Below are 10,433 nucleotides of genomic sequence, written 5' to 3'. Positions count from 1 at the left end.
TGAAATCTAAAATGGGAGAACGTGAAGATCCTTGAAAGCCACCTGCATGTGAAAGCAGATCTTCTTCCTCACTCTGCTTCTCTGTTCCCTTCATCTGTGTTGACCTTTAAATGGATATCACGGCTGCAAGTCAAGCAGCCAAGCAGCCAAGCAGCCAAGCGCATGCACACCGTGGCCACCGTTTGCAACTTTACAGTGAGTTGGGCTTCATGAAGAGAGAGCAACCTTTGGCCCAGCGATGAGATGAGAAAATACAAAAGGTCATTTTTTTTACTTTCACTAAGAAGAGGTAGGTCATGTATCCATCCATGTGCCAGTATTTATGGACTTGGCTATAATGGATCTCCGCTCAACAGTCAGTCCTATGACACTCTTTTCTATCAAGTAAACACTGTTGACACGTGAACAAATTACCCAATGACGTTGTTTTGGCCAATAGACGTGAAATCCATGAGAGGAAGAGGTTTGCTCTCTCGCTGGGGTCCGATGATTTTCTCCAAAGCGCATTAGTCACTCATCTCATCTCATCTCATTTGAACGGAGAGAGCTGTGTTACCTGAATTGCCAGAAGGCTCTCCTCTATTCAGTGACCCTGCACAAATTCCATGCATGCAGTGTCCTCCACATTTCCTAGATAAAAAGCTCTCTGATGTCTCTTTTGAGGCTCTTTTGTTTCCCAGCCTCCACTTTGCTGGACTTGGCAAGGCTTCTGAGGGCTTCGGCAAACATCTGACACACTGTGGACAGATTGGCGGCCACTGTGAGGAGAGGGGAGAAGATGAGCGCAGGCAGGGCAAGGAGGTGAAAGTGAAGAAGAGACAGAGAAGAGAGGAGCGGCGGCGGCGGCGGCTCAGATCCTGGCGCTTTGCTCCCACCTCTTGGCTCCATTGGCCTGTCACTCACAAGCGTTTCATTTGGAATGAAAGGCTAATCCATCCCTCCCTCGTGAAACCTGAGCCTAAAAAGAAGCCGCGTCGGGAGACATGGGCCTCGCGTGTTTGATACATTTGCAGGTGCTTTGCTTCTTCACCAGCCACCCCGACCCTCCTTCCTTCCAGCCGGTCGGAGGGCCGAGAGCTGGAAGGGAACAACAAAGAGCCAGAGTTTGTGGAAAACAAGGCAGACCGGAGACCAACGAGTAGGGTTGACTTGGCTAATCGCTAGTGTCTTTTTAATGTCATTTTGAAGAGATTTCAAAAAAACAACCTCACGTATGCATGTAAGGGTTGAAAGTAGGTAGGGTCAGGCTTTCAAACTAGGGTTGGGCTTTCAAAGTAGGCTGCAAAACTAGTGTTAGGCTTTCAAACTAGGGTAGGGCTCAGCTTTGTTAACCCTAACCAGCCTTGCTCAGTGCTTTCCAGCATTCAATTCTTCATGGTCCTCTCAGTGTTGCAAGCGAGCGTGGGATATAATGCAGCGCCCCCCCCCGGCCCCAGCCCCCCTCCAACTCCAAGCTTCCCTTTCTCCAGTCGCCCCTACTTCTTCCCTGCCCAGATAGCAGCTGTCAAGTAGTCACTATAGGTTTGCTGGGCCGCTCTTGACCTGAGTTGGACTTGGCACGCTGATGCGTCCGCATTTTATTCCCTTGCCTTGGAGGAGTGAAACTAATTGTGTCCGGAGGGCCCTTGGCAGGCAGTCCACTTCAAGGGGAAAAACCTTCTTCATAAACGTTGGGAACAATGTGGCACAAAAGGCCACGTCGCATTAACAAAAAGAGCCTTTGATTTTTTTTTTACCACGTAAACTTCTTGTTTCGATAGCTATTGAAGAAGTGCACGTGATACTGACCATATTTGAGTGCATTCAAGCAATCCACATTTTTGAGGCAAGGTGCATCACTGCGTAAGATACTTGAAAGACCTCGTCAAACTATGACAATATGATCAGAAGATACAAGTCTTCAAATATCCATGACCTTCTGCTTGTTTATTATTACATGTAGACTGGCTTAGAGGAAACTTGAATAAGGTCAAATCATGACTTCAGGTCTAAGATGGAGTTCTCTTTCATGAAAAAGGTTCTTTTATCAACAGCATGTGAAATGAGCCCAAGATAATGACAAGGCTCTCAACAACAGATACATATCGTGACGTGAAATGAAAGCAGGTTCAAAATGACTTCCTTCCTTCCTTCCTTCCTTCCTTCCTTCCTTCCTTCCTTCCTTCCTTCCTTCCTTCCTTCCTTCCTTCCTTCCTTCCTTCCTTCCTTCCTTCCTTCCTTCCTTCCTTCCTTCCTTGCCATGTGCAATTTTCAAGATGCACCCTTGAGAGGCGCTGAAAAAACGCCACTGAACTGATGGCTGGATAGGCGGAAATAAGAGCTCACAATCCTTGCTTGGGGTGGAAATTGACTTGATAGCCTCCAGCTAGCAAGCCATTTTTTGGAAGGAATATATGAACGAGCATTTCATCATGAAATGGTAACATGAAATGAAAATGTTTCTTACGTTAGGGTCAAAAGTCGTCTGAAGAAAACCAAAGCAATACTAATTGGCAATACAAAGAAAGGGGAAAAATAGATGCAACCATCATTTGGAGCCTTTGTGGACAGCTGCATCGTTGGCCATTTGGAAGTGATTCCACAACATTCAACAACTGCTCCATCACCTTTGCTCCATGTCGTTTGTCCGCTTGAACAGAATGCACGTTGTACAAAGAGCTGCGCAGAGTTTGCTCAAGGATGTGGTCAAGTCAGGCTACATTCACATCTTGCTAGCAGCTTGAACATCATCAAGCATCAAGTGCCTTTCACTTGGAAGAAAACAAATCAGCTTCAAGCTGTACATTCAAAAATAAGAACACCTTTTACCTCCATAAACAACAACGTGTGTGTGTGTGTGTGTGTGTGTGTGTGTGTGTGTGTGTGTGTGTGTGTTGTTGTTGTTACGATGTCAGTCCCATGCTTTTAAGGATGTTTTCCTCAAGCACTAGGAAATCGTTGTACTCCTTCATAAGATCCTGCTCTTCTGTGGTGGGGGTCCCTACTTTCTCAGGCTCCTTCAGAGAATAAAAATGAGGATTTAGAAAACATGATGTTTGTCAAGCATTACAAGCTCACCACTTTCTTCTCTTCCTCTGGTGGCGATGGCGATGGCGGCTTCTGGCTTTGCCACACTTCTCTCCTCTTGATGAGGTCATTAAGTCTCTCTTGCTGCTGATGAATGCATTTCCCCACATTGGCTCTCTATGCACATGCAAGAGAAAAATGTCTTTTTCATCAAATCAATGACAACCCATTCAATCTTCATCAACACGGATTAGCTCCACGAGGCATCCACTCCAAATCCATCAATCCATCAATCAATCAATCCACGGTGTTTGGATTGTTGGCCAAAATAATGCGGAAAAAGGCACGTACGTTCCTTTTGCATTACCTCGTTTCGGTAAGGCATGTGGAAGACGGGTGGGATTTGAAAGACACGCACTATTCCAAGATCGTCAGCCAAAGTCAGGAAGTGCTGCTTGGCTGGCATGGAAACAGACATCAAGAAACACTTTTATTGCCGTGGTGTGAAAGTGAACGCGATCCCCCAAAGTCATTTCTACATTGTGGCTCTCAACTGGCTGTGATCAAATACTCACAGGAGATGCTCCAAGGTTTGATGGAGGTGATCTTGCCACTGGTCATGTGTTCTTGCACGTGCACCACTTCTCCCGCCTTTTCAAGAATGTTCCACACCTCGATTTTTCCGTCCCCTTTTCCAAGGAAGAAAATGGCCGGGCGGGTCATAGACCAGCACGCCGACGTACACAGCCCCTCCGAGCTCGGGAACAGGAAAAGGGGGCCGTCCTGGAAGTCGGTCGGTCGGTCGGTCGGTCAAAAGGTAGAAACAACAAATAATGCCTTTGCTGAGACCGAGTAAGAAAGAGCCTTTTTACCAACACTCCTTCTTTCCAAATGGCAATATTGCAGCTTCCAAACAGCGACGTTCCAGTCAACACAATGTCTTTAAAAAAGGGCGAGCGCTCGATGGTATTGACCAAGCAGGGGTGGATTTTGAGCAGCTGAAGCGGCTTGGGACCTTTGGACACATGAGACCCATCGCTCGGTGCTTATCTGACCCAGAGGAGACTCCACTCATTGCCACGGTTAGCCATAAATGGCAAATAGCGGATTTGCCGAAGCTACCGCCTCACTTACTCAGGAGCTGATCCAGATCGTTTCTTTCCATTTTCCAGTCGGTGTAAACAATCTCCCCGTCCTGGCAAAAAGCAAAGGGAACTCAACATGGTTCGAGGGAAAGATTTGAACATGAAGGCACTTGGTATTGGGAGGAGGGAGGCCTTTCACCTGTGTTCCAATATAAATCTTGGTATTGATGTCTTCCAGAGGTGTTAGTCCTTTGGCTGAGGGGACTTGGAGCTGACTGTAGTCGGGCGTTCCTAGCGCTGAGCCGTCGCCACCGCTTTCTTGATTCAAAGAGTACTTTTCAATAACCATGATCAATGGCGTGAGCGTGGAAAAATGGATGGGTGGATGGATGGGTGGATGGATGGATGGGTGGATGGTGCAGCCTCAACAATCCAAAGCTTTTCTCTCACCTGCCACTAAGGTGTTGGTAGTATTCGGCCTATTGGTGAAGGGGTAAAGGTTGAATTTGATTGGGACATAATCACCGTTCCTCTCCATGTTTCCCAAGGGAACCTACAAGATCAAAGAAAAGGTGGGTTTTTCTCAAATGTCGCCAGCTATTGGGAAAAGCAATGGAAATGATTGGATCCTACGTTACCGTCATGAAAGGTTTCCACATCCGCTCCAAGTGTTTGAAGGCGTTGTTGTCACTGCAATTGGCCGTCGGAGACTCGGAATCATTCTGTTTCTTTTCCGCTATGGTCTGGCGCACTTGTTTTGGCATTCGGATGTCCCAGAACATTAAAGTGCTTTGGAAAGAAGAGGGAATTGTTCATATGGTCTCTTCAATGATCTATGTGACTTCTTTTTGTTGTTCCCTCTCAAGACGTACCTGTCAGGGGCGCAGGTGATGAATTGAACAGAAAGATTGGATTTGTTCTCCAGCGGAACGCCCTGAGCGCTGACCTAATGGCAGAGACTGCAAATTCAACCACGCTGAAGACTTTCAAAGGATGGCGGCAGCGACAATGGGTGGTGAGAAGAAGAACGCACATTTGAAAACGTGCTTGCATTCAACCATCAATAGCCAGCACGGGTAGAAGCAAAACAACTTGACGTGCTCTCGTTCGGCACGACCTCTCAAGAATGACTTTTGGGCCACTACTTCAACGTTTGGACGTGTCCTTTTGGCAAAAATGAGCCTTACGTACCTCAAAGGACCGAGGCAGCCAATGGACATCTGTAATTGGTGCTTTGTGGCCGTTCTCCACCCCTGACATTGCACTGTAACGCACGAGTGGAGCTTTCTTGTCTTTCTTGTCCTCAAAACCCTGTCAACGGACAGACGCAGCAGTCAACGCACTTTTGCATTGGGCAAAGCAAGAGTGCAACAATTCATCCATCCCAACTTGATCCCACATTTTGGTGGGGAAAGGGAAATGCATGACATTTGAACAATTGTATTTCTTCATTGGGCTGACAACCAAAGTGCAGGGACAATAGAAGCACAGATGGAGGCGGTATTTGGGAAATTGTCCTCAGCATCCTTTGATAGTCTAAGCACCCACATTTGACTAAAGTGTCCTGACATCATCACAGGAACACAATTCAAGGAAGGGAAGAAAGTATTCTTGGATCAACCTCAGATATGGCTGGCTACTCACCAGCGTATCCGTTTTGACAGAATGATGATGCTTATGAAGACCGTGTTGGACTGGGTGCAAACGTGCAACGTGAGCAGATATTTCCCACAACACCACCTGTGGCACACACAAGGGAGCAGCAGAAATGGATGAAACGGCCAGCCAAGTGAAAGGAAGGGCTTCCTTCCCAGGCCAAAAGCAGCGAGGAAGGCACAAAGGAAGCCAGCAAGCACCTGGCCGTTCACGCAGCCGCCAACAATAATATTTGGATCGGAGGGGCAGAATTCAAAGGCAAGAATGTTGTCTGGGCACTCCAGCAATATCTGGAACACAAAGACAATATAGTGCAAACAACACCATTTGATGACTGTGCAAAGTTATTTTTTGTACATTGGGTGAGGTCCAGAGTGGCAAGACAAAGCAGCTAGCTCTTCAGCATGGTGTTCAAATACATCCTTATTTCTTTACAAGCACTTTAGACAACTAAAGAATGTTGGAGATGGAACAGAAGGGGCGATTGTGACCCAAGAGACGAACCGCATCATCCAAAAGGATTATGTTCGTCACCAGCTATCCATCAGTCCGGTGAGTCGATAAATCTTCTCAAATTCCTCACGGGAAAAGAAGGATCTTTTTCACATCGGATCCTACTTGACGTTCCCCTCGTGTATATTATTTAATCTTCCCTGATTCCTATTGGGGAATAAATGTCATTTGAGGCTATGAAAAAGAAATTTGGACGAGTCGGCACAAGTGAGTCCATGTTGGTGCCGAAGGATGGGGCAAATGAGTGGTGGCAGTTGCAAAAGAGCACTGAGATGCAAAGCATGTGCATGCTGCGGACCTTGGCATGAGTGGGGTCAGAGAAGCTGTAAAAAACGATCAGCGGCCCGGTCGACTTGATCAGCTGTTGTTTCTTCTTCTTTTCTCTCATTGCCACGGCCATCACACCTTGAAAAGCAATAATGCCAATGAAATGCGCCCAAAGAAAAGTGAAAAGCGCCACTTGTCTCCATTTACGCTGGCTCAAATGATCTTGACCTACTTGGAATGGTGGGATGCCAGTGCATGGCGATAATCTCCTTGCCAGGACAGTAGTTTGGGTCGGAAAAGACCTGGTTCAGCATCAACGCATCGGACACCTTCCCGGACCAGTCCATGTCGTCCGTATCCGTCCCCAGAGCCATCCAGTCGTCTTTGAACACATTTATAATTTCCTGTTGTTGCAGGGCATGCAGAAGCCTAGAAAAAGGAGTGAGCGGCTGAGCTTTGATGAATCTTTTTGTGCTGACACACGCTAGGAGGTCCCATCCCATCCCATCCCATCCCATGTATTGTTGTGGAGAAAATGTTTGACCTGTTTGTCACTGCATGACAAAAATCCCTTAAGCTTAGTGGAGGGCTCTTCTCCTGCTCCTCTTTCCTCAATACTGCTGGCGTGTACTGTGTCCAGTTATTTCGCATCAACTTCCTGGAATGCACACCAAAGATATTGTCAAATTCGGAATTGCATTTGCTTCATGAAACACTTGTCTGTTTCCATGTTTAGATGGCACTGTCGGCACTTGAAGAAACATCCGGCCGGGTCCCCTGGGCCCAAGTAAAGAAGACAAATCATACAACAAGTGGTTGGCGAAAAAGCCATTTTGAAGCTTCCTCTTTTGTACCACAGTGTCTGGGCGCTGCTGCTCTGGAGGATGGGGATAGCCTGCACGGCGCAATCCCTCTGGAACAGCTTGATGTTGAATCGCCCGTCTTGGTAGGACAAACACTCCACGTTGCCATCTTTGACATCCGCAGCGTTGCGGTCCGAAAGCGAGAGCGGCAAGCCAAACTCCCTCCGAACTCGGGAGAACTTGTAAATTAACTTGGAGACGGACGGAATAGAGGCAATTACAATGAAAGCTTTCGTATAGAGTGAATGACAAAGCTGCCAATGGAGTATTTCCAAGCACCTTTTCTCTTGTCTCTTTGACAGATTCTTCATCCATTTCTTTTTCACTGCCAAGTGATAGCCATTCCTTTGCTTCTGGAGTTTTGATTTCAATCTCAATCTCTATCTCTTCTTCAGGCTCAGCTTCAGGGGGCTGACAATATTAGACACACACACACACACTCACTGTGGCATAAAAGGAAACAATACACACAGACTTGAATCAAAGTACTTACATTGAGGATGCGTTCCTTTGCTTCTGGTGTCAGAGCCAGATAGAACATTTGGCCATAGGTGAAGTCTCGGTCATAAACCAGCAACAGCTCACTCTCTGGATAATCCTGTCAATGGGATGGATGGATGGATGTCACGTCCAAGTTATATGTTCCTGCGGAGTATCTATGTTCTTCTTATGCTTGCAGGCGTCCAAAACATGCATGGTAGCTTCATTGAGGATCATAAGTTGGTGGTTTAAAGACACACCTGGAGGACTGGGTTTTGTTCCAATAATGTTCAATCCCATACATGTTGATGTTTGTGCGGAGTGAAAATGAGCCATGCATGATCAAAGAAAACATGTCTTTTTCGTTGGGCCGGCCAGTCTGCACATCATCACAGTGCCTTGAAGCTATTGTCTGAGTGGGACAATAAGATAAGCCTCACTCACCAGGATCATCTGCTTCACAGGGCTGAAATCCGACACTGCGGCCTTTGTCCTCATGTCCTCTAAGATGTCATCTTTCTGCAGGAGCTTGTAGGGGTTCTCCCCTGTGACGTCCTCATCGGCGACGCAAGCAAACTGCTGCTGAGTAGCAGATGTCAGGACCATAGGGACGATGTCCTCTGGCTGACCTTGAAGAACGGCTCAAATGACTACCGTGCGTGTTATGTCAAACTAGCCACAAGTCGACTTCTTTTCTTAGGTTGCACACTTCAAATGACGATAGTGCTTCGAAAATCCCAAAACAAATCCTTCTAATTAGTCTGTGCGCTATTCTGAAGAACTCCAGCACACAAGGAGTGAGAGTTGTAAGAGTGACGGGAAACGTTTACCACAAGATTTGCTTCGGAGACAATCCATGTGTGGAGGCCCGAAGCGTGGACAGTAAACACGCTGCTGCATAATGACAGCTTTCATCCGGCCTGCGCTTGCTTTCTTCAAAGCCTTCCCCCCTTAAGGTTGCAGAAAGGATGCAGGGAATGCGGCCATCTTAAGTAAACCCACTTCCCAGCTGGATGGGTGGGTGTGTCCACCTTCCTTCCTTCCTTCCTTCCTTCCTTCCTTCCTTCCTTCCTTCCTTCCTTCCTTCCTTCCTTCCTTCCTTCCTTCCTTCCTTCCTTCCTTCCTTCCTTCCTTCCTTCCTTCCATTTGATTGACAGATTAAGAGTGTGTGACGTGTCGCGTCCCAGAATCCCAAAAGAATGTAACTTGATTGCATGTTTGCATTTTGCTTAAGTGGACTCTTTTGATTGCCATGACTACTCCTACTCATATACTCATCTTACCGACATCAGACCTACAACATTAGCATCGATTGTGTGTTATCTATTTTGACATGTGTCTATCATTTCCAGCACTTTGGTATGGCCCACCCCACAGCCACATTACTTTGTAAACTGAATTTGCGTATTTTTGTCCTTCCAATTAGGTCTTTACTTTATTTTTGGGGTGGGCTCTTTTTTTATCCCATTGGTAAATCACTATTATTTTCAAGCAAATGTCCTCCACTTAATACATTGTTGGTTACTTGAGCTTGCTCAATACCCTGTTGCAAATTAGGCCTACCTGGAGTCTCTGGACCTTCTTCTGTACCGCTGGTTGTGCTTGTCTTTGTTGTCATGCTTGCTCATGTGATAGTTCCACCAATGGAGGAGGCAAACCACTTCCAACTCACTTGGTCAAACAAACATGCAAACAAGCAAACATGCAAACAAGCAAACGTGCAAACGTGCAAACGTGCAAACGTGCAAACGTGCAAACGTGCAAACGTGCAAACGTGCAAACAAGCAAACATGCAAACATGCAAACAAGCAAACAAGCAAACATGCAAACATGCAAACATGCAAACATGCAAACATGCAAACATGCAAACATGCAAACATGCAAACATGCAAACATGCAAACATGCAAACAAGCAAACAAACAAACAAACAAAACAAACAGAAAAACCCCAGTAAAGACACTATATCCGTTTTTTTTTAAAGCACAATTACATCATCGTCATCGTCATCATCATCATCATCATACTTTGTTTTACATACAAACATTACGGGAACGTAGTGTCATTTTGCAAGCGCTTAGCGACATCTTGTGGCATACGTAAGTAGTGCGGTAGCTTACCTTTGCTACTCTTCCATGAAAAGAAACATTTTTTTCCTAATACTAATACACCTGCAATTGCAAAGTGCTCGTAATCAGTCAAATTGCTAATAAAGCAAAGAAGTTGAAATGTCAAGCCGCATTTGAGTAAGGTTTGCTGAAGCAACTTGATAGATAGCAGCTCACTGCTTCAACATGTTCGCCATTTAGTGGCGGCCGCGACTGCAATCAAAGGAAAGCCAGGCCACTTGGAGCCCAAATGGACATTTCGGCGAGCACTTACCTCTTGGACAGCCTGCCTGCACTTTGGCGTTAAATGCAAGCGGCTCTTTGCTTGCACTTTGGCGTTGAAATGCACGCGGCTCTTTGCTTGCACTTTGGCGTTGAAATGCAAGCGGCTGTTTGGTTGCCATGAACAACGGGAGGGAGGGAGGGAGGGAGGGACAAACAACATACCGTCCGTCCG

At 46.4% G+C, this 10,433-nt stretch overlaps 1 protein-coding gene across 1 annotated transcript; it reads right to left on the bottom strand.

Moving 5' to 3' along the window:
- Nucleotides 1-1,462: 1,462 nt before the first annotated feature.
- dnai3 (dynein axonemal intermediate chain 3) lies at nt 1,463-10,371 on the bottom strand. Its single transcript, XM_061298163.1, has 22 exons — nt 10,251-10,371; nt 9,434-9,541; nt 8,315-8,499; nt 7,884-7,988; nt 7,670-7,801; nt 7,382-7,581; nt 7,072-7,185; nt 6,760-6,956; nt 6,559-6,665; nt 5,948-6,037; nt 5,736-5,831; nt 5,283-5,402; nt 4,964-5,037; nt 4,730-4,880; nt 4,542-4,644; nt 4,291-4,409; nt 4,141-4,201; nt 3,879-4,021; nt 3,582-3,789; nt 3,374-3,465; nt 3,058-3,183; nt 1,463-2,996 (listed from the first exon to the last, which is right to left on the bottom strand). The coding sequence occupies exons 2-22, from the start codon at nt 9,486-9,488 to the stop codon at nt 2,883-2,885; spliced, it is 2,592 nt and encodes an 863-aa protein (XP_061154147.1). The 5' UTR covers nt 9,489-9,541; nt 10,251-10,371; the 3' UTR covers nt 1,463-2,882.
- Between the last annotated feature and the right edge of the window lie 62 nt (nt 10,372-10,433).

The sequence above is a fragment of the Syngnathus typhle genome, linkage group LG14, assembly GCF_033458585.1.
Source record: "Syngnathus typhle isolate RoL2023-S1 ecotype Sweden linkage group LG14, RoL_Styp_1.0, whole genome shotgun sequence".
NCBI classification, from domain to species: Eukaryota; Metazoa; Chordata; class Actinopteri; order Syngnathiformes; family Syngnathidae; genus Syngnathus; species Syngnathus typhle.
This window is presented reverse-complemented; position numbering and strand designations above follow the sequence as displayed.